Genomic DNA, 24,838 nt, shown 5'->3' with positions numbered 1-24,838 from the left:
ATAGTTCTGTCATGTAAAGTCATTTATTGTGACGAGCCGCGTCTTTTTTCTGTAGCAATTTTATCAGTATTTCACATTTAAAAAGTGTAAATCACAGCTTTTGTAACGTTTAGGTTAAACCTCGATTAGATTTAACTCTTATAACATTGCAAATTACACGAATATTTTAATCTCACCTACGTCGTAGTGGTTTGGTTTTCGTTTGTTTTGAATTTCGCGCAAAGCTACACGAGGGCTATCTGCGCTAGCCGTCCCTAATATAGCAGTGTAAGACTAGAGGGAAGGCAGCTAGTCATTACCACCCACCGCCAACTCTTGGACTACTCTTTTACCAACGAATAGTGGGATTGACCGTAACATTATAACGCCACATGGCTGAAAGGGCGTAGTGCATTTTGAGAAAAAGCAAATATGAATATGCGTTACTGAAAACAAAGTTACAAAAATGTTTTGTTTTAAAATTTCTAAGAAAGAGCGAGAGAAGAGAAATGTTTGTATCCATGACTACCCTCACAGCCGCTATTAAAACTGTAGGTTTGCACTGTTAACTTGAAATATATATTGCTAGGACTAATCTAAGTGTCCTTAACTGACTGAACCTCGTGGGAAATTATTGACTGTGTTTGTGGTCGAAATATGGTTAACACTGAGGGTCCGAACTGTTGAAACAACGCATTATGATATTCAAAAATAGAATTCTTTGTTTTTTTAATTTCGCGCAATTTCTACTCAAGGGCTATCTGTGCTAGCCGTCCTTAATTTAGCAGTGTAAGACTAGAGGGATGGCAACTAGTCATCAACATCCATCGCCAACTCTTGAGCTACTCTTTTACCAACATATAGTGGGATTGACCGTCACCTAATGAAAGGTCACGGCTGAAAGGATGAGTGACGGGAACTCGAACTCGCGACCCTAAGATTACGAAGGTCACTAAAGAATAAACGCAAAAAAGTATAATTTGTAGCTATACTGATGTTCAAGTACATAACTTATTGGAAATAATTGCTATTATATACATGAGTGCGTCTATTATATATGTTCTTGTTATTGTATACATGAGTATGCATCTGTATTATATATTAGTTATTGCTATATACATACACATGAGTGTGTGTATTATATTTATGTATTAATCGATTTCAAGTGTAGGCTGTGAACACGTAAAATACAATAGCACATCAACACGAGTTTAAGTTTATAGGTACAAATGGTAGTAAATGTTATCATTGAGCACATTTTAAAAAAAGTTACATATTTTAAGCAATTTTAAATCTATTATAAATAGTTTGATAACAATATTGCCACATTGATGGTTCACAAAGTTACTAAGTCTTCCGCAAGGTGGTGTTTAACAGAGACCTGTTCTTGTTACTCTAATCAATATAAGTTATTCTAACGTTCCTGTTAGAAAACTCGTTCTGGAAAGTGTAAAATGGTTTTATAATATCCCTCCCATTAAACCAGCAGAAGCCAGCTTTCCACTGATAAAGGTTTTTAGAAAACGTTTCAAGTAATTTAATCAATAAATAATTTACATACATTAAATTATAATTATGTTTACATGTGTGTATAAGTTGGTTGGAGGCTGGGGTAGAGAAGGAAAGCAAATATTCAAGGAGCCAAGTGGCTGTCTGTCTAGGACTTACTAGCGATACTATTGTTGGGTAGCTAACTGCATGGCTAGGTGTTTAGGGTGTTCAACTCCTAATTTGAGCCCGACAAGTTCTTGGGGGCAATATAATGTAATGGTCAATCACACTATTCACTGGTGAAAGATTAGCCCAGGAGTTGGCGGTGGATGGTTGTGACTAGTTGCCTTCCCTCTAGTCTTACATTGCTAAATTAGGGAACGGCTAGTGCAGATAGTCCTCGTGTACCTTTGCGTGAAATTCTAAAACAAACAAACTGCAGCTTGTTTCGGATCGTTCATAAGTTAATGTACATGTGAAAGAACATGGGTTATTTCGAGGTTATTTAACGACAGTACTAGGAACCAAAATGTTGAATATCATGGCGACTGTGTAAGAATTTAGTAAATTACTGGTAATGTTGATTGGCTTTTTAAGTCTATCATATACTTGGTCTTTGAATGAAATATACTCTTCTCTTGACATCAAATCCGTCTAACATTTGTCTAATATTTCGTCGAAAAATGTTTGAGAGTGTTTAGGTTTCAAGAGTTATTGCATTCTTCACCACATGGTCAAGTTGTTGAAAGTGAAACGGACAGATACGTATTGAATAATAGAACTGTAAGTACTGAAATACTGCTGTACATAGCATAACATTATATCTTCTCAATCGAACTAGGTGAAGTGAAGAGAGGTCTTAGCAATTCCTGTAGCACCACATGTTGATGATGACGAAAGAAACAGGCACTGAGAACCATCTGGAGAGGAAGGAATTGTTATTGTCCATGTGGTACACAGATGTTACTCTGTACATAAACTGTTGATTTGTACGGCTTTAGCCAAGTTTTCTTCTAGCCTCATCAAATTCACCATCTCGAAATCAGAAATGTATATTCAGATTACAGAAAAATATTTTCAAGGCAGAATTTTGGTCACAAAGGTGTTTTATGGGTTGCATGCACAAACAATTAGATAACAATAATTTTGTCGGTTTGTTTGTCGTTAAGAGCAAAACTATACAATGGACCTTCTGTGCTGTGTGTAACGTGAGGATCGAAACCCGGTTGTTAGTTTTATAAGCCCACGGACTTTCGGCTGAGTGAATAGATGACACAACTTTAGTAAAACTCATTTTGATGTATAACTTAAGTTAAGCTGTACTGAAATAGTAAAAACTATAAATAAAACAAAGGAGAGGGAAAATTTATATGTCAGAAGTCCCGACCTTTTAGTTTATAAGTTATTTTACTTTCGGCCTGTCACGGTTGCTCTTCTGATCGTAACACTGACGCAGGTCAAATATAAGACATTTTAACCTACATAGGGATACTGTTGCCTCTGTTAGGGACTTCTTATGTACCTTTAGATTACACTAGTATTATAGCTTAGGGAAAAGAACTGTGTTAAAAACAATGATTATTTCTCTGTAGTGTGAGAGAAAATATCTAATGTCTCTCTTTTTAATGTGTGTATGTTTTCCACGGGACCCGGTATGGCCAAATGTGTTGAGGCGTTCGACTCGTAATCCGAGGGTCGCGGGTTCGAATTCCGGTCGCACCAAACATGCTCGCTCTTTCAGCCGTGGGGGCGTTATAACGTGACGGTCAATCCCACTATTCGTTGGTAAAAGAGTAGCCCAAGAGTTGGCGGTGGGTGGTAATGACTAGCTGCCTTCCCTTTAGTCTTACACTGCTAAATGAGGGACGACTAGCGCAGATAGCCCTCGAGTAGCTTTGTGCGAAATTCAAAACAAAAATGTTTTCCATGTGCATATTGACGGTAGCTGTAATGGGAACGTAAATAAAATAAAACAAATACCAGTGTTGGCCTTGAACCAATATTAATAATAGTAGTAAATATAACACGTGCGAGAAAATATCTCACCGCTAATGAGAGCATGAGAGCTCTGTTTTGTCACTAGAAACTGTCTTACTTTTTTATACGATTTACCAACTGGATCATAATTGTACAGATATAACATGGTTCATTCACATGAAGTTTATATACTCGCAAGTTTAGATTCATTAATCCGGTCGCCTAGATCTTGTTTTGTTGACTTTAACGCGTGTAACAAATCCTCTTCAGATGTAGCCACCAAAACTTTAACGAATTTGGTCGTATGAATATCTGACGTCAGCAAATTTTCTGTTTAGGAAATAGACACAAAGACACATAAACACCACGTGACTTTGTGTGATCGTGTACAGAAAAATCGTGGAAAATATATCTCAAAACGGCTGGTATGGATATTAATACTTTTATTGATAAGCATAGAACAACATTTCGACCTTCGTAGGTCATCTTCAGTTTAACAAGAGAGTTTGCAAGTGACCGATGCCGGACACATATTTAGGATCGAGAGTATAAACGGGTACGGGATTGTAGGGGGCGTTGCAGTTGGATGTTATGTTATTAATTAGTATAGGTATAAAGTTGTTCCCGTATATTGGTTTAATTTTGGTTTCAGTTGCTGTATAAGTAAGGCTTCATTGATTTTGCGTTTCTTTATATTTGTTTCCCTACTTAATATCTGTGTGTTTTCTATGGTTATGTTGTGTTTATTTGATTTGCAGTGTTCAAAAACGCGTGAAAATATTTTTTTTTTTGTTCTCTGAATCTAGTTTCCATTTTTTTGCTTGTTTCTTCAATATAGATATCTTGTCAGTTGTTGCATTGTATTTTATAAACTATCTTGGTGTTCTGTTTGTCAGTGTAGTTTTTTACATAGTATGGACTTTAGTTTTGTACCTGGTTTTTGAATAAATTTGGTGTTTACTGGAATGTTGAGTTTTGTTATAAGTTTTTCCAAATGTTGGTTTTTTTTTTTTTGCTAATGTCGGGAACATATGATATGCAGCAGTATATGGTTTTGTAATTTGTTGTATCTTGGGATTTACTGTTGTTTGTTTAGGTGTGTGCGTATAAATTGTTCTACGGTTTTTTGAGGAAATTTGATGTTGATGAAGTGTTGTTTTATTTTGTTGATTTAATCATTAATTTTATCAGATGAACATAGTTTTGTGTCTGTGTTTATTTAGTTTTTTAATATGTTGAGTTTTTGTTTTGTTACATGTGCTGACTCCCAAGGAATGCGCCCGGCATGGCCCACTGGTTAAGGCACTCGACTCGTAATCTGAGGGTTCTGAGTTCAAATCCTCTTTACACCAAACATGCTCACCTTTAGGCCATGGAGGCGTTGGTATGTGATGATCAATCCCACTATTCGTTGGTAAAAGAGTAGCCCAAGAGTTGGCGGTGGGTGATGATCACTAGCTACTTTCCCTCTAGTCTTACACTGCTAAATTAGGGACGACTAGCGCAGATAGCCCTCGTATAGCTTTGCGCAAAATTCTAAAACAAACAAACATCAAAATTATTGCGAAATATAGTAACCGTGACATTCGTTCGAGATTTTGTCATAGGCGTCGTTTTCAAAGGATGTCATTTGTTAATACTTCACGTTATTTGTAAAGTTCTGTGACTAAGGAAACCAAAACGTCATTTCATATTATGACCAATATGCCTATCAATCAATCTCTGATGAAACAAAAGAAAACCAATATAAGACCCACGTTACGTTAACAGAGCGAATTCAATATAATTACATTAGTTTTGTTTTGATTAATATCGCAATTTAAATTCAAGCCTAGAACAATATACTTATTTGTTTGTTAGGAGTCACGGCACATCACCAGCCTTTAGGGTATGGTATAGGCAATTTGTAACTGTTGATTTGGGCACTAACACTAACCCTTTGTTAGGTACGTTACTAACCTCTTGTTCGATAAATTATTAGGCCTTTGTTAAAACACCTTATTAATCTTTTGTTAGAACAACCATTAACCTTGTTTATTAGGACACCTTATTAACCATTTGTTAGAGCAATCATTAGCCTTGTTTATTAGGTCCCCTTATTATCTTTTTGTTAGAACATTCATTAGCCTTGTTTATTGGGACACCTTATTAACCTTTTGTTAGAACATTCATTAGCCTTGTTTATTAGGACACCTTATTAACTTTTTGTTAGAGCATTCATTAGCCTTGTTTATTAGGACACCTTATTAATCTTTTCTTACAGCAGTCATTAGCCTTTCTTAAGTATGTGATGGAGTTAATCCCGTGTTATATATTTATGTGGATAATTTAAACCATTTACCTTATATACGTTTTGAATATTTAATCATTATTATAACAACAATATAAACTGCCTCCGGGGCTCAGAGGTAAGCTTGCAGGCTTAAAACGCGAAAATCGGGTTTCGATACCTGTGGTAGGCAAAACAAAGTTAGCTCATTGTTTAACTTTGTCCTTAACAGGAAATAATATAACCTATATTTTTACTTCCTTCACATTTATACGCTTATATTACCATTTATACTAAAAATACCAGTGGTTTTGGATTGAACGATAACAGATATCTCATTTTTTATCTCCATGTTCTTTGTATCTGGCATAGTAAATAAAAAAATGGAAGAACTTATGGATTTAAATCATCAGTTAATTTTGATTTATTTCTATGTTTAATCTCTACCTACATCCAATTAACCTAACCAACGCATGGAATATCCCGGCTTTATTGCCATGTTTCATATAAAAATGCTTCGAACACTTTCTGTTGGGATTTGGGTTTTTCACAATTCGTTTCAGATTTGACGAAAATAACGTGAAATCGACCAGTAAGGAAGAACTGAACAAGAAACTGAAAACCGTGCAAATAAGTAATTTAATGATTATGTTTGTGTTATAAATTACTAGAACATGATTACTCAAAGGGTAGTAACACCGGTAAGGCTACGGATTTACAACGCTAAATTCAGAGATTCGATTCCTCTAGGTGGGCTCAGCAAATAGTCCGATGTGGCTTTGCAATAAGAAAAACACTCGTATTACTCAAAGATGACTGTCGAGAGTGACACCTAGTTGTAGAAATATAAGCGAACGATTTTGTGGATATTTCAAACCCTTTATCCTCTATATGTTTTGGATACCGATTCTACTGTTGATAAAAACAAATTTTTAGCCTTCTACAAGATAAAACTTCTGAACTAACCAGTGAAAATACTGGCAACTAGTTTTAAAAAATAGTTAAACAGCAACAAATATCTCGTGTTTTTTTTTTTTTTTTTTGTATCAAGCAACGTAAACCACGAAATACGCAGCTGATAATTTTTCACTGACGCACTTCAGAAGACTCTGAATTTGTTTTCTATGTTTTTCGTAATATATCGAGAAAAATAAATGTGGTTGACTTAAAAAAAATATATCAGACCTGCATCGTAGTTAGCTTTTGTTATTATTTCTCCGCGAACTAACCAATCAACGACTTCGCTCGAAAATTCGTTTTCATAAAGTTTTTTTTTTCTTTGCATTTACTTATGTAGTAATCTGTAAGGCTTGGAGGCTCGATATATTCGATTAATCAAATCGTAACTAAATGTGGATGATAAATAAGGGTACAAACTAAAGTAGCTGTATATACCTACGAAAGTAGGTTTATAATACTAAGGTTTAGTACGTTGTATTAAAACGATTCTGAAGTCTCATTTTGTTGTTAAAGCACATATCGCCACGTCCAGTCTTGTTCTCTCTGATGACTGTGCATCTTGACAATTACTCTGCAGCATAGTGTATATTGTGTGTAAATTGTGAAAGGCGCCGTTATAAGACTGTCATGTCCAAAAGACTACTCTTCTCTGGTGCTTTCCATAAGCCTTACAACGCTAAAATCAGGGGTTCGATTCCCCTCGGTGGGCTGAGCAGATAGCCCTTTGTGGCTTTGCTATACGAAAAACACACACACACTCCATAAGCCATTTAGTTAACGAGGGTGGCGGTTTCCCAGCGTCCATGTCAACACTCCGTACAGAATTCTTCCATAGGTGATGCGTACGACGAATTCGCCTTTGTATGAATGCCTGTTTAATTCTTCATGTGCTTGAGTTACTAAATGGTTAAATGAAGATATAGCTAGAAGACTATTTATCTTGATGAATCCATACGCTCTACTTTCGTTTCTGTACAAAGCTAGTATTTCTATGTGGTACAAAGGGCCCCAGCCATTGGTATTATAGTCAGTAGAGCTCAACTTGAACTTTTTATCTACTCTTGTAATCCATAACTCGCCCCTGGCGCAACATCCAGTGATGGTCATGAATCCTATCATAAACATTTCGCGATATTCCGTGTATCACTTTTGGAAATTTTCTTCACTCATTTAATGGTAGAAAATGGCTCGAGACTTGTTAAAGTTATCGAGATACGCATACATTTTGTCAATTATTAGATCGCACCTTAATTATTCTTTTGCGTTGGAATTCTTCATACAGTTCGTCTTCCTTTCCTGAATATGTCGTGGAAGCATTTTGTATGCACGTGACTTGTGTGGCTTTTCCAGACAAAGATTTTTCTTTATTATTGTGCGTACTGATGTATGGAACACGTGGACGGCTTTTAACTTTGACCTCTGTGTTCGTGGGTTCTCGTATGTTAAAAGACGCCACACATTTCTCATCTACGCCGGGGTTTGACTTGTTGTAGGTCTTTCTTCGGATGCTCCTTTACCCAAGATGATCCACATTTCTTTGTTATTCATTGTCATTAAGTACAAGGGAGGAAATTCTAGTTCTTGAATCTGAAAAACATCTTTATGATCTGAGTGTAAGAACATTTTTCTTTAATAAAAGTAACCACTTTTCGGTGTCGTAACAGTACACACGAAACGCTAAACAGTACAATATCAAATGTAGTTATAACACTTTCTGTTTCAACGCAACTTTATATTGACTGTGGTTGTTACACGACTTGCTGATATGCTTATTTAAAATCGTTTTGATATAATGTGCTAAATCATTAGTTTGATTACAAAATAGATGTTCCTCGAAAGAGTAGCTTAGTTTCAAATACTAATTCCATGTTAGCAACTTTGGTTTTACTTATTACGTCAAACAAAATCAGAAAGACCGAGAGTACTGACTTGTGTTTGTTTTACGTGGATATTTCTGTATATATATATATTTTCGAGTACTTGAAAGGTAATAGTAAGTAAGATTTTATTAGAATAAATCCTGATTTTATTCACTTGAACATGTGTGTGTGTTTTGACCAATCATAAGTAATAAGTGATCTGCAATATATTGATCTGATATTACTTTTATAAACGGCAGTATTCATGTCAGCAAACAACTGAGATTTGGCCCAAGAGTATTATTTCCACAAGCCAGAAATGTTTGACCTTCAGTCTAGTGTCTCCCAGTGCTTCCGAGGAACTAAATTCAGGGTAGAAATATGTAGAATGGACTGCATTTTGAATATACCTTGAAAACAGTCCTAACGGTCTACAGTCCTCACAAAAGATTGTAATCCACGGCTTTGAGTATTGTAAATCTTGAAAGGAACCACAGTAGACAATACATCACACTCCCTCTTTCCCCTAGGTATAGATCGTAACATTTCAGGTCTGTGTGTCGTTTAACAAAAGGGTGAGGGGGAGCCTTCAGCGCATACCTTCCCATGATCCACTGTGTTTCCCTTTCTCTCGCTCTCTTTCGTTTTTGTATTAACATACAAATACTATAACTGCCTTGGGCATGGAGAAGCGCCGTGATTATGTTCTCGGCCTCTCTGCCATATTGTAATAAAAGGGACTTTGAATGTATAGTTATGACGTCCGTGTGTCAACTGGAATGACAGCTTATCTCGATACTTGAACCGGTGAAGAACGAAAGATTAAATCTTGGCACGATTCGAACTTCTTACCCAGCTTCAATTGTTCACGCATGCTCTACAAGGTAGGGGTAAGGTAGACAAACGAACACTTGGATTAGGAAAGCTTATGTTTAAAGTTATACAGTAGCGCTGGGTTTACTGACACACAATTCTTGGAAATCGTAATACGTTATTTAAAGTCACACGCGTGATAAGCAATAAGCAAATTACGTGTAATACACAAAGGAAATCAGCTATAACATTGTTACGTGTGAAGGAAACTGAGAAGAAATAAAAACCACAAAAAACAAGAAACGAGAAGAAAAAAATATATATATATTCTCCAATAAGAGCACATATAGTCTCAAATTTCAAAGTTATCTTTTAGGTTACTAACACCCTGCAGCATAGCTTTGGCACTAAATGAAACCCATTATTTATTATACGTTTTCTAGTTGTATCATGTTTTAAGACCTAAAACTAGTTTCATCATTGTTATTATACACGATGGTCCGAAGTCCAAAATTTATTACATATCTTTGGCAGCAACAAAACTTGTTGCTCCTTGATAAGTCTGATGGTCATGCGTACGCTTGTGGGCCGGGAAAGGCCTAAGGGATAGTGAGCTAGAATGTGAATATAAGGATTCACGGTTCGAATCCTGTTGCCACGCAAATTTACACCACATTTTGAAACTACGGGTGTGTATATGTAATAGTTTCGGTGAAATACTCCATTTTTGGCCAAATAAAGATGACCCAAGAACTGACGAATACAAAGCTGTATTTCTTCTAATCTTTAACTTCAAAATTAGGGATGGCTGTGCGAAGCTTTGCAAAAAAATTCTGAGAGAGTCTAAGCCACGATATCATGGAATATCGTATAACATAAAGCTAATTTCACAATTACGTAAAGGAATTTTTCCCAACACCTTTTAATAGATCTATTGATACTGTATGTACATTCTGCTTGTTTTGAAAGCATTATTACTATCAACTTATTTACATTTCACATTTTCCACATTCTCCATATCGCCAGAAAGGACAACCGAGTACATCTGTTGATTCAATTGATAGTCAAGTTTTAACTGAGAATTATCACCCCTAACTATAACACAGAAGTTGAAACACGTGGAACAGGACCCCCCCCCCCATTTCAAATACAGTGAGAAGTACTAATTTCGTCAAACACTCCCATAAATTACAGTAGGCTTAATATTTCCTCCATTTGAATTTAGTTTTTGGTCCAAAACAATAATTCACCTTAAGCAAGAAAATACTATAAGCTGAATTTGATAGCTGAGATAGAGTCGCAAAAAACAACAAAAGACGGGATTCAAAGAATATTATTAAAAAAGGTTATGTTATTAAAATGTATATTGTCACAAATTTTCTTTAGTTTTTCCGCTGATTTCTATCATATGTTGACAACCTTTTCATAAGAATGGACCCAAATTACCACCATAATAATCAAAATTCTCGAACCTACTTGCGTTTTCGCCTAACAAGCACATACGCTTTGCTTCAAACACCTGCCCCCTGCTAGTACAGCGGTAAATCTACGGACTAACAACGCTAAAATCAGGGGTTCGATTCCCTTCGGTGGACTCAGCAGATAGCCTGATGTAGCTTTGCTATAAGAAACAAATACACACACTCAAAATTACCGTCTTATCTTTAAAAGGGCCCAGCATTGCCAGGAGGGTTAAGGCGTTCGACTCGTAATCTGAGGGTCGCGGGTTCGAATCCCCGTCGTACTAAACACTCTCGCCCTTTCAGCCTTGGGGGCGTATAATGTGACGATCTTACTATTCATTAATAAAAGAGTAAGTAGCCCAAGAGTTGGTGATGGGTAGTGATGACTAGCTGCCTTCCCTCTAGTCTTACACTGCTAAATTACGGACGGCTTGCGCGAAATTCAAAAACAAATCAAACACCTATGTGTAACACTGAAGCTACCGTAAGTTGCATCTTTTTAGGGTAATGAAGCCCCGCTCCAGTGGCTCAGAGGAAAGTCATTGGGATTATAACGCTACAAATAGTGTTTCGATGGCTGAAGTGGGCAGAACACAGACAGCCATTGTGTAAGTTTGAGCTTCTTTTGCTTATTGTTGTTCTTTTTTTTTTAATATCGCGCAAAGCCACACGAAGGCTATTTGCGTTAGCCGTCCCTAATTTAGCAGTGTGAGACAAGAGGGCAGTCATTACCAACCACCGTCAACATTTAGGCTTCTCTTTTACCAGCGAATAGTAGGATTGACCGTTACATTATAATGCCCTCACAGCTGTAAGGACGATCATGTTTGGTATGACGGGGATTCGAACCCTCAACTCTCAGAATAGGTGCTCTGATTTCATTTTGTTCTAATTTTACTGTAGTTCATTGTAAGTATTAAGCATTTGAGATCACTTCTTTATGAGTCACAAAAGTAGGTGCTCATTGGCACCTATACTTACCATAGCTATGAGCCAGCACAAGCATGTACACATGCAGATAACACATGTAATTTATTGTGCGTTGTTACACTGATTTATACATACTACTATAAGTCTATCTCTTCACCTAAAACAATTTTTGAAGTGCAAGTTAAAATTTAAACAGCCCTACATTGTCAAAATGATGGCCCAGCTGCTACCTCTGTCTGCTCTAGCGCATGAGCAAAAACGTAACTTGATATGGCGTATACGTGTGTTACTAATGTTAATGTAAGAAATATATATATTTTATTAGGTAATTGAAATATTCACAGGAGGTGTGTTTGTTAATTGAATTTCGCGCAAACTACCTCAGAGCTACCAGCGCTTGCTGTACTGTACCCAATTTTGAAATGAGCAATTATACTGAAAGTTGCCAGTAAACGCCATCAACTTACAACTCTTCAGCCACTCTTTACCAAAGAACAGAAGAACTGACCGTCATATTATAACTCACTTCCATCTTGTAGGGCGATCATACTTGGTGACGGGATTCGAACCTGCAGATTATATTTTGTCTACCATAACCATCAAACCGCGCTAGGCCTCCATAAAAGTACATACTTTTAAGGTTAATTTTTCTGCAGGTTTACAGAATGGTCCTGGCCAGGTAGGTTAAGACATTCGACTCGTAATCTGAGGGTTGCGAGTTCGAATCCCCGTCGCACCAAATATGCTCGCCCTTTCAGCCGTGGGGGCATTATAATGTGAGGGTCAATCCCACTATTCGTTGGTTACAGAGTAGTCCAAGAGTTGGCGGTCGGTGGTGACGACTATCTGTTTTCCCTACAGTCTTAGCGCAGATGACCCTCGTGTAGCTTTGCGTGAAATTCGAAACAAACAAACAAACAAAACAGAACGGTCCTGTAATTACCACTGGCATAACAATTCGAGTTTCGAATCATTTTATTTCGTTTTCTGCTTTTTTGCATTATTCTGGTGTAATAGTATGTGAAGAGACAGTTTGTGGATTACATGATCAGTTATACCAAGCTGTTACTGATATTGCTTGATAAATACTAAGAAAACGTGGACAAAAGAAAAATTCTTTCATCATATTAAAAGAATGTGTATGAGGCTTTCTTTGGGCTCGGCATGGCCAGGTGGGTTAAGGCATTCGACTAGTAATCTGAGGGTCTCGGTTTCGAATCCCCGTCATACCAAACATGCTCGTCCTTTCAGCCGTGGGGGCGTTATAATATGATGTTCAATCCCACTATTCGTTGGTAAAAGAGTAGCCCAAGAGTTGACGGTGGGTGGTGATGACTAGCTGCCTTCCCTTTAGTCTTACACTGCTAAATTAGGGACAGCTAGCACAGATAGCCCTCGAGTAGCTTTGTGCGAAATTCAAAACAAACAAACAAACCGAGGCATTCTTTTTGATGCATCATTCCAATAATCAACCAGCCTTCTTGAAGGAGAGCCAAGGGACGAATTCAAGGGAAGTGGATCGCGTTGAAAGATAAGTTGAGTAAAACACTGAAAAAAGGAACAATTAACATCCACGCAAGGTGAACAAAATAGGCTAACGACAACTCACAATTTTAACTTCTTTTAGGTTGTAGTAAAGAAACGCAAAAATAAATAGACAGTATTCTTTTTACATTTCGTGCATCAGAAGTTATTACAAAAACAACCTTGGTGCACCTTATTTTGTTTTGTTTGTTTGGAATTTCGCACAAAACTACTCGAGGGCTATTTGTGCTAGCCGTCCCTAATTTAGCAGTGTAAGACTAGAGGGAAGGCAGCTAGTCATCACCACCCACCGCCAACTCTTGGGCTACTCTTTTACCAACGAAAAGTGTGATTGAAGTCACATTATAACGCCCCCACGGCTGGGAGGGCGAGCATGTTTGGCGCGACTCGGGCGCGAACCCGCGACCCTCAGATTACGAAGCGCACGCCTTAACGCGCTAGGCCATGCCAGGCCCCTGCACCTTATTGGAAATCTTTCTTTTTTTTATGCTTTGTTTTGTTTTTGAATTTCGCGCAAAGGTACTCAAGGGCTATCAACGCAAGCCGTCACTAATTTAGCAGTGTAAGATTAGAGGGAAGGCAGCTAGTCATCACCACCCACCGCCAACTCTTGGGCTACTCTTTTACCAACGAATAGTGGGATTGAAGTCACATTATAACGCCCCCACGGCTGAAAGGGCGAGCATGTTTGGTGCGACGAGGATTCGAAACCGCGACCTTCAGATTAGTAGTCGAACGCCTTAACCCACCTGGCCATGCGGGCCGTTATGCTTTGTAATATACCTGAAATATTTCGCATCCACTGATATACATATATATATATATTAACCTAATCTGTGGAAACTTACAGTGGTGTACGCTATTTTTAAGGCCTCTTTTCTGATAATTCTTTTTAACTGTGAGCATATGTGTGTGTGTGTGTTTTCTTATAGCAAAGCCACATTGGGCTATCTGCTGAGCCCACCGAGGGGAATCGAACCCCTGATTTTAGCGTTGCAAATCCGTAGACTCACAACTCTGAGTATAAAATACCGTATTCTACATGTAGTTGTCTGATAACTCACGACTCTCATAAGTTAGCCTTCAGTTTAAACTCATCCACCCTACAACCGCTACATACTTGTGGGTTAGCATTCTAAACTGGACTGTGATGTTCAAAATATATTTTCATCGAAATTTCTAAAGAGTAAAAGAAAAAAAAAAAAAATCGTACAATTCAGTAATTAAGAACAATTAGTATTTTAATGTTGGAAAAAACAACACGAAACACATTGAAATGAAGAAAGAGAAAACTGAACTGAAACAAATGTTATTACAAGTCTATATGCTAGTACAAGTTATAGGAAATCAATATGATTTATCGCTACACCAAATATACAAAATACTGGGTTATCGTGGTTCTTTCCAAAGTTAAAATAGTATGCAATCTTCCGCAGTTTTTTTATATTGAATCGGGAATTTTCAAGAAAAGTCAATACCTGTCAGTTTCAGTTATGGAGTAGCCTGCCGGCGCGTGAGTTTCGGTATTTACGACATGGTAATATCAAAGCGAAAAATGAAATGCCATAAAAAAAGAAAAATGTTAATTTATCTATCCTGTAGCGCTTGTCGCACGTGGAAGAAAAGTTAAAATCGCTATACAAATTCCGTAAAGATTGAAAACATTGGTGCATATATGTAAATTACTACTGGTAGTAATAAAAATTGTTACTAATAAGAAAACTGAAAGTTTCTAAACGTTTTAAGAATTACCTACTTGTATGCGACAAAGTTTGTTGCCTCAAAAATGTTTTGGTTTTATAGAACTAGTTATTCGATGTAAAGTTTGTTTGTTTGTTTTGGAATTTCGCACAAAGCTACTCGAGGGCTATCTGTGCTAGCCGTCCCTAATTTAGCAGTGTAAGACTAGAGGGAAGGCAGCTAGTCATCACCACCCACCGCCAACTCTTGGGCACTCGATGTAAAGAAGCTACTTATTTGGCGAGTTTGATGCTGTAACAGAGCTAGTTACCTTAGTTATCTGATTACTGTATCTAATAAAGGTGTAATGCTGTAACAGAGCTAGTTACCTTAGTTATCTGATTACTGTATCTAATAAAGGTGTAATGCTGTAACAGAGCTAGTTACCTTGGTTATCTGATTACTGTATCTAATAAAGGGGTTAATTATTTTATTACTGTGTCTAAAAAAGGCAGTTAAGTTACCTGATAACTGTGTTTAACAAGAGGGTTAGATAGCTGGTGATTGTATGTGGTAAGAGGGTTAGTTACCTGATAACTGTTTTTATGAGGTGATCAGTTACCTTGTAACTATATCTGGTAAGAGAGTTAGTTAGCTGATGGCTGTCTGGTAAGATGGTTAATCACATGGTGACTGCATTTAGTGAGGGGATTAATTACCTGATGACTGTATTTAGTAAGAGGGTTAGTTAGCTGGTGACTGCATTTAGCGAGGGTATTAGTTACTTGAAGACTGCATTTAATATAGGGGTTAGTTACATCGGTTATTCAGAGGGCTGCGTTTGCTCACTATCCAGGAATTCGGAGATAGTTCTAAACATTCGAAGGTTCATCAGTAAGGCTTGAGCTGTGTGTGTGCGGGAGCAAACTGAAGTTTCGTTCCCGTTGTTAGAAATTGTTGTGAAAACGTTTCTGTTGAAGAATGTACGTAAATACAGAGATAAGTCATCACAACCATACCGATCCATATCAACTGCTCAGGCCTAATTCATTGCGGGTCTGCTTTGTGACATCTTATTCTTCTCCATTTCAATTGTTTTATTCTGTCAACGTCTATCGTGACGTCATCAATTGATCGAAATGAGAGACGGGCAGCCCCTTGATTCCCCCTTCCTTATAAAGGCTGTGAAACTGAGCTCCAGGTGATAATTTTACCTACTCATATCCCTTACTAGAGATTCTTTTTCTCTCTTTTGTCAACGGAAACCATTCAGCAATGTTTGAATAGTAATCATACATTAAATCTCACGATGTCCTTTACTCAAACAAAAGTTATATAAAACACACATACAAGCCACCAAAACGTTTTACGTAGCAGCTCTTTCAGTACTCTGGAGCAGATCATTAATCATGGTGAACCATGGATAGGGCGAGAGAGAGAAGGGTATGTTAGCAGCTATAGAATGTACTGAATACCTAGCGTATAAGACAGGAGTGTTATGGCATAATGAGAATAAAACATAAAATACATCTTAACACTAATAATTCTAATGTTGAAAAGAGAGTACTAATATCATTCTCTTCCCAAGTCACGTGTTCAATTAATCATCAATAATGCTCTCTCTTATATTTTTTTGTGTAGATGAGGATCAGTGTCTATTTTCTGATCGATCTGTTAGTATTACTCTGCTCTGATTGTCTTCATTATATTCATTAGGTACATTTAATCAACCATGTTTATTTATTAGGTACATTTAATCAACAATGTTTATTTATCAGTATATTTATTAGGTACATTTAATCAACAATGTTCATTTATTATTATATTTATTAAGTACATTTAATCAACAATGTTTATTTATTGTTATATTTATTAGGTACATTTAATCAACAATGTTTGTTATTATATCTGTCAGGTATGTTTAATCAACAACGTTTATTTTTATTATGTTTATAAGGTAGGTTTGCTTAATCAACAACTTTATATTAAAAAGGTTATAGTTTTTAAGTTATTTGTTTTATTTTTTTTTGCTTAAGCCACCTGCAGTTCTTTTAATAACCCACAACAGGATTGTTTTTGCAATACAAGCTCACTGCATGTAACTATACGAGTATCGTGCGAAGCATCGGGTATGAGTGCATGAACACCGTGCATTTTATAGATAGAAAAACATGATTGTTGTTCTGTATAACGCACTATTAAACTGCATGTTTATGTTTTATTTCATATATGTATATAGAGTAAGAGTTTTCAATAAAAAATTAAAGTAGTAGTCAGTTATTTGTGGCGACCTCATCAGTAAATTATGGGTCATTCCTTACCAACTCACCCAGAAAAAAGAACTTTCCCCGGTTCATGTCATAGATGTTCTTGCAAAATCTTAAAGCTATGCTGCATGGCTGAATAAATCAAAATGAAGTTTCTGCTTCACACTTTTTAAGGAAATCTATGACATGAACTTAGAAGGCCTAGATGAGTTGGCATGGAATGATCCTTATGCAAATGAGTACTGTAGAATGGACTTTCCTTCGATAATTGGTTCTGAATCTTCCGAGGTCGAATTATATACTTCGCTAATGTCATAGTTTGTTAAATAATGACTATATCCAACAAAGGACTAGTTAGTGTATCTGGTAGAAGCTTAGTTATCTGATTACTGTATCTAATAAAGGAGTTAATTATCTTATTAGTGTATCTAAAAAAGGGAGTGAGTTATCTGATAACTATCTAATAAAGAGTTAGTTACCTAATGACTACATTTAACATAGCGGTTAGTTACCTTACTATATCTAATAACGGGATGAATTACCTTATTACTGTAATAACGGGGTTAGTTACCTTATTACTGTAATAACGGGGTTAGTTACCTTATTACTGTTTCTAATAAAGGGTTAGTTACCTTATTACTGTATCTAATAACGGGGTTAATTATCTTATTACTGTTTCTAAAAGGGAGTTAGTTATCTGATGACCATATATAATGAAGAGGTTAATTGCTTTATTACTGTATCTGATAAAGGGTTAATTGCCTTATTACTGTATCTAATAAAGGGTTAGTTATCTGATGACTGTATCTACTGTGCTTGGTTGGCTAGTGATTATTTTTAGGACAGAACATGGTTGGTGACTGTACATAACAAGGTCTTTGGATAATGACGGTATCTGTTGAGGAATCTGACTGGTGAGTGTATTTTGCCAATAGATTTTAATAACAAGTGTTTGTTAAAAAGATTTAACCAGTGACTGCACTTTGCAAAGGGTTTTGAATTATTTACAATGTGTTTGAAAAATACGTTCGGAAATCTTGGAACGCTAGCAGCCACAAAGTGAAAATAATAACCGTTATAAAATTATTAAGATCGAAAAAAATGTTTTCCCCTTTACCGTCACATGGTAACATTTTCATTCACTTTTAACAGCTTACTTCAAATTTCGAAAGCTTCAACTTCGTAGTCATTATCAGTAAAAATATATTTTTTATCATAAACGTGAATTAAAAATGTTAAACATTTCAAGCACAGAATTCTGTTGCTAGTTGCACTGGATAACAACGAAGTCATGCTGAGTAGCGCCACCTTCAGCAACTGATATTAAATGTGACCAATTTTGAAGCAGATTAGACGAGCAAGATGATATATATATATTTCCTTCCAACTTTTGTTTTACATACTAGAAATAACTGTAAGCTATCAAAACGAACACAATACGGCAATTGTTAGTTATGTATACAAACTTTATTTTATTTATTAAGCAGAAGAATCATAACACTTTAACCTATTATCTGCTGAGAAATGTAAAATTACAATGGATAAAACATAGCTTTCCTAGCTTGATGGAGACTTTATGCAGTTCCCAGTCGTAACAACGGTGGGTATCTTCATTTTGATTTTTATCTTTAATCGACTTTTTACACGTTTGGAAAGTGTTTTTTTTTAAATATTAATTCAGGTCAGATTAATCAGCAACGTTGATCAAAAATACCTATATGCTTTACGTTTGGACATGCAAAGTATATATACAATTTTTCTTTTGATTGCTTAACCTGTTAAACCCTCGAGAAGTTTTAAATGACAATATTAATATAAAGAACAGCATTAAGGGAATTGGGAATAACTTTGATTTCCTAAAAATGGTGTTTGCTTGTTAAGTGACATTTCCGTGTTAGAACCATTGAACTTTATTTGTTAAACTATTGCTTAGCATATAACATTCAAGTTATTTGTACTTTCTTTTTCTTACATGTTAGAACAGTTAAGTATTTGCCACAACATGGGTTCTTCTTGAAATTGTGAAGTCCCATTGCAGCACGTTTGTCAGTGCGCAGTCCAGGTAGAGTACCTTCGTCTCTAATTCCGAACCATCGGCTACAGAAAGAAAACTGGCCGGTAACGACCGGTCTACTTTTTAGGGCAAATATAAAGGTTACAATCGCGGAGTGACCAAACAAAGGTGCCGCTTAATGTACAATAGTAACAAAAAATGTATGGTTTTAATGCAGTATACATTAGATATGCCGTACAATTCACTTTTAAATACAGATATATATTCTCTTTTTACTTTATGTTACCTGTTTTGTTTTAAAAAACTATAAGTCAAACCATATAAATCTGATAGAAAGTGAAATTTAGAGAAAGTGTTTAAGTAACAAATATTTTATACAAAATAGTGTAAAACATGTATTTGAGTCGAAAAAATATTTCAACATAAAAACTCAGAATTTATTATGTTGCATTCTTTAAAAATGACGACGCACTAATCTTTTTCTTTAGGTACAAAATATTTTAGATCTAGCACGAATTTAAAATACTAACAATATTTACTGGTAACAGTTTCTTCTCGCTAGGTGTATCGGAGAACAACGAAGTTAGGCTGGGCAGATTCACTGTTCTGTACTTTGTTCAATACGTATAGTATTATATATAACCATTGTGGTAGTGTAGAAGTTTTATTCTAAGTATTTTTGGATATGTTGGTCACTGCATATTATTATTTTCTTTTTTCTAGAGTTTGGTAAACAAATTTCATTTAGAACTATTAATAAATATTGAGGCATGTAGAACCGTAGCAATTAACAACATTAAATTTTATGTTTTAAGGTAATTTCGTTAAGCCTACAACTTAGGCCTTCTATTTTATTACACTGATTTAAATAAATGTGTTCGCCGGTTGTAAACATCCTCGTTTATATTTCAAGAATTAACTTTCGTTACAAAGACTGTGCTTGACAGGCGAGTACTATAGACTTTGTTCTGTTTCAGATATTTCTGATTAATTATAACAGTTCCTTAAATCCTAAAAATAACAGTAAGGTACATACATTTTAACTTCATAAAACTTCTTTGAAGGAATCATACTACCCAGCGCCCAAACGTATTTGTGGATTGTGTGATCTGATTACCTTGTTGCTTGAAGGGCTATGCTTACTAAACTCACATTATATACAAACAATTTAAAATACAAATCTTTGTTAATCAACTTTTATCCATGCATGGTGAGAAAACTCAAATACTTTGATATTATCAGGTTAAATAAGTAGTTGTAACTTTTTGTCTTTTCTTTTACACCTGACAGTATTCAACTTGGGCACTGATGAAAGTGGAAGTTGTTATTTATTTTGGTTTTGTGTTAGTTAAAATATCTTTCTTTTTTTCCTTATCTAATATTAATTTCAAGTGAAATGCTATGACATTAGGCCCGGCATGTCCAGGTGTTAGGGCGTTCGACTCGTAATCTGAGGGTGGCGGGTTCGAATCCCCGCCACACTAAACATGCTCGCGTGGGGGCGTTATAATGTGAGGTTCAATCCCACTATTCGTTGGTAAAAGAGTAGCCCAAGAGGTGGCGATGACTAGCTGCCTTCTCTCCAGTCTTTCCCTGCTAAATTAGGGACGGTCAGCGCAGATAGCACTCCTTTGCGCGAAATTACAAAAAAAAATTCCATTCCAAAGGTTTGGTACCGTGAAGAAATTAATAGAATAAACCGAAAGTAGAACTGTTCTCAACTAACGAGAAAACTGGCTGCGGATCCATTTTACAGTGTCCCAAATCTATTTTACGTAAACTATAATATACCATATTATAATTATTTATAAATTATTTTGAGTTAGTACCTGCTTTTTGGGGCGCAATCCCCAAAACTTTTCGGTAGCATTGAACGAGTAAAGAGAGAAAGATCAGTATTAAACTATCGATTTCTAATATGTCAAAATTTCCTACTTATGATACTCATTAATGCTTACAACCTATTAAGAAAGGGTTAGCGCAGTTTACAGAATAACGTGCCGATCCAGGGTTCGAGACGTAATGCTGCTGAACATGTTTTATACTTTGAACTGTGGGCTTATAATAAGCGTGAGCAGTCAGTTTAGTTGTATGATTCAAAAAGTCTGACAAAGCCCTTATGGCGACAAGTTCAAAATTAGTTATAGCTGTGCACGAAATCTAAGGTTTCTGCCTTCGTCACTTAGACCATGTTCACTCAAGGTATTGTTTAAATTGAAAATAACTTGTTATAAAGCCTTTTTGTTTTAATCGTGCTATAACACGAACATGTTTTCATTATGCAATATTGTATGATTATTTCATTGTTTAGTTTTTCACTACTTTTTTTTTTTTTTGTTCAGTGAAGAACGGGCGTTAATTTTCAACTATCACAGTAACGAAATCATTACTTCCACAAAACACACATTTCGATTCGCTGCAAGTGCTGCTTACCCTGAATTTGTTTTATTTCATTATAATACTTAATGAGCTCGCTGGCAGAAAAAAAAAAAAGATTATATCTCTTTCAGAAGTTAATGATAACGTATGGCTGACTAGCAAGCTGTAACAGCTTAGATTCATGCTAAGACGAGGCCAAAGCTGATACAACTGAGCGACTGATAACAACACACTAGTTTATCGATTTTAAAACTTGAAAACTGTGGAAGAAAAGTAAAAATATTTGAGTAGAGTACTTGAACGATACAAAAATCATAACAACAGTGCATGATAATAAATTGCTAACCTAACAACGTCTCACGTGGTTTCATACTGTCTAGAAGGGAATCAAGAAGAAAATAAAGTTATAGGTATCATAATAACTTTTAACAAAAGTAATTAATATTATATTGATAATAGCATGATTTATTATAAGATGGAATTTCTATAGTACTTTGTCAGGGATAAAGTTAGTTCTGCAATGGCTGGTATATCTTATGGAAACCTTTGAGTTTTTATCCTTTCACTTGCTTTTAGCTATAGGGAAATGTGTTAGATTTTGTTTTGTTCCACCAAACATAAAATATCTAAAATTCACTTGATTAAAAGCCGAAGTTTTACATTGCTTAGCTCTAAAATTACTGAATCATATCAGATGTATTGTTGACAAAAAAACTGAATTTTGTGAACTGATCTACTTTGTGTGCTCCTGCAGGTTTCACCAGGTAATTAATTACCATCTGCCATTTCTAACGGTAAATCCACGTCGAACCCCTTGAACAATTAACTACTCATGTGAATTAAACACGTCTGTGTATCTATGACGCATGGCTTGAACTGGAATTTAAAAGTGGTAAATACAGGATGAATACCACAAGCTCAGCTGTCGTCCAACAGTACGCCGCTTCGACAGACCAAGAGCTATTCAATTCATTGCAATCACTACAAGAATATGATCACAAGATGGAGCCACCGCTGCAATCATTTTCCAAACAAGTGACCAATGAGGAGTTAGATAGAGCAACGACATCTACAGTAATACTAAGAGAGAAGCAGAACAAGTCTTACAGAGGTGTAGATAATGTTGGTTTCGAGTACGAGTCCTCCTGTGTAGCAGAAACTAATTCTGAACAGAATACGTTCAGAAGAGACTACAGTAAATCACTTCCTGTTCAAAAGAAAGCGAGCCCTGCGCAACATCACTTCTGTGTAAAATCTCTGTCGTTGTCATTGTTTGGTGCTACCGCTGACCCAAGCATACCACTAAAACACAGCGACAGCGATATCGACAAGGGCAAAGCTTGCGATCCCACCGAAAGGCACGGTCCTGCAGAAATCATCCCAGAATGTCGTTTCGATCTTCGAGATACCCGTAGACGTCATTCAAAGGAAAACCCAAATTTCTCCCGTAGAGCGGCGATCAGAAAGAGTGGTTATTTCAGCAGAAGTTATTTAAGTGAACTTAATTTAACACCATCCCAAAACAACATTGTCCAGGGTGAAACCGCTGTAGAGTCTTCGGAACGAGATCGTCACGCGCCAATTCATCTGGATAACGTTAACCGACGAGTACTTAATGTGAGCCCTACTGCTTCTACAGTGTCTTGTCTCGGTCCAGAAATCGGCAGGCCTAGTGATTCGTCAAACTGTTCCAGTGTAACAACTAGTGGAAGCTTACGATTTAAACCTGTCACATTTCAGTGTGGAACAAACGAAAGGAATTTCATCGCTGGCCGCAGAAAATGTAAAGTACAGAGAATAGGAGTGTTTTATTGTGACACCTCTGATTGCGGAGTTGTGACACAAGAAACACAAAATTATACCTCGGTGACTTCTGAGTATGGTGGAATCAGAACACGTGTTCCTGAGAAAACATTTTCTGAAACAGATTTTGCCAGGAAGTCACCCACGAATCGAAATCCCGGAAATGTTAACTCTGAAACTGACCCACGGCAATTCTCTGTTGGGGTCGGTGAATCATCACATGTGAGTCGACCGCCTGCTACTTCTGAGGTCAGGGCTGGGGACTTGACAGAAGAAAACGTTACGGCCACAGACCAGCACATCATCGAGGCTGATATCAATGCTGAACACCTAGAGACAGTTGCCTCAGAAGCTAACGAAAACAGTATGACGCAACGTGGTGGTAGGCGAAACAACCCTCCACCACAAACACCTCTAGATGGGTATACGTACGTGGACACTACTCCTAATCCAGATGTCTTACCCGATATACTAAACTCTCACCTACCCCCATCTTACACCACTCTTCCTTCTCCTAGTAGAAGCTTGCCACCTCTATTGCCCCACGTTCCACCCATGTATGTATCCCCTGGGTCTACGACTGCTCAGTGCTCTCTCTCACCTGTGGGAAGATCAGTACGAGGGGGTAGGTGTGGATTCCGACCTCTTCCTCCACGAGGACGAAATAGAACCTTGACAAGAGGTGCTGTTTACACTGCCCCAGCAGCCTCCGAAAATGACGAACCCAAACACTGCTGTGGTCTGATTGTAACACAGGCAGTAAGCATTCGATGGTTCATCGCAATGATTGCGTTTGTGGGACTTTGTTGTGCTATTGTTGGAACAGTACTCGGAGCACTTAAAGCAACAGGACGGGAACATTTAACAGTGTCTCTCTTAATGATCGGTAAGTTGTAGATATATTTTAACTAAGAAAATAAAATTATGTTTCTTTCTTTTTTTTAGCAGACATTCATCGGCATTTCAATGTTTACGCTTTCTGTTATATTCTCAATCTGTCATTTAAATATATAACTTAAACAATTGACAAGAACACGCTGGTGCAAAGAGTAATTTAAAGCACATGCTCCGGAGGAGCCAAACATTACTAGCAGTCGGTCGCGAGCAAATGGACAAATAACCCAGAATATTAACTACGCAACGCATTATTTCTATTCTTCCTCGTCGGGCCGAGAGCGTGGCAAGGTGGTTATGGTGTTCGACTGAGAATCTATGGGTCTTGGGTTCGAATCCTTGTCCCACTCTTTCGGCCGTACTAGCTACACGAGAGCTATCTGTGATAGCAGTTCCTAATTTAGAAGTAATAGACTATAGGGAGGGCAATTTGTCATCACCGTCAACCGTCAGGGTACTCTTTTACCGACGAATAGTGGGACTGACCATTAAATGATAATGTCCTCACGGCTGAA

At 36.7% G+C, this 24,838-nt stretch overlaps 1 protein-coding gene and 1 long non-coding RNA gene across 11 annotated transcripts in view; one reads left to right on the top strand and one right to left on the bottom strand.

Annotated features, from left to right (window-relative positions):
- The window catches only part of LOC143225022 (uncharacterized), a 53,390-nt gene that overhangs the window by 3,426 nt on the left and 25,126 nt on the right, over positions 1–24,838 (top strand). For 2 of the 10 annotated variants that reach the window (XM_076453669.1, XM_076453679.1), the window contains exon 2: positions 22,381–24,315. In XM_076453669.1, the coding sequence (XP_076309784.1) occupies positions 22,530–24,315 (1,786 nt within the window). In that variant the 5' untranslated portion in view covers positions 22,381–22,529. Of the gene's footprint in view, positions 1–4,719; positions 4,832–18,717; positions 18,834–19,212; positions 19,416–22,380; positions 24,316–24,838 lie in introns of all 10 variants that reach the window. The other 8 variants (XM_076453675.1, XM_076453672.1, XM_076453673.1 and 5 more) reach the window with 8 other exon arrangements.
- LOC143225025 (uncharacterized) overlaps positions 1–24,838 on the bottom strand; it is a 64,274-nt gene that overhangs the window by 14,480 nt on the left and 24,956 nt on the right. The window lies entirely within an intron of this gene.

This window comes from Tachypleus tridentatus, chromosome 9 (genome assembly GCF_004210375.1).
Source record: "Tachypleus tridentatus isolate NWPU-2018 chromosome 9, ASM421037v1, whole genome shotgun sequence".
NCBI classification, from domain to species: Eukaryota; Metazoa; Arthropoda; class Merostomata; order Xiphosura; family Limulidae; genus Tachypleus; species Tachypleus tridentatus.
The sequence above is the reverse complement of the archived record's forward strand: the minus strand, read 5'-3'. Positions and strand labels throughout refer to the sequence as shown.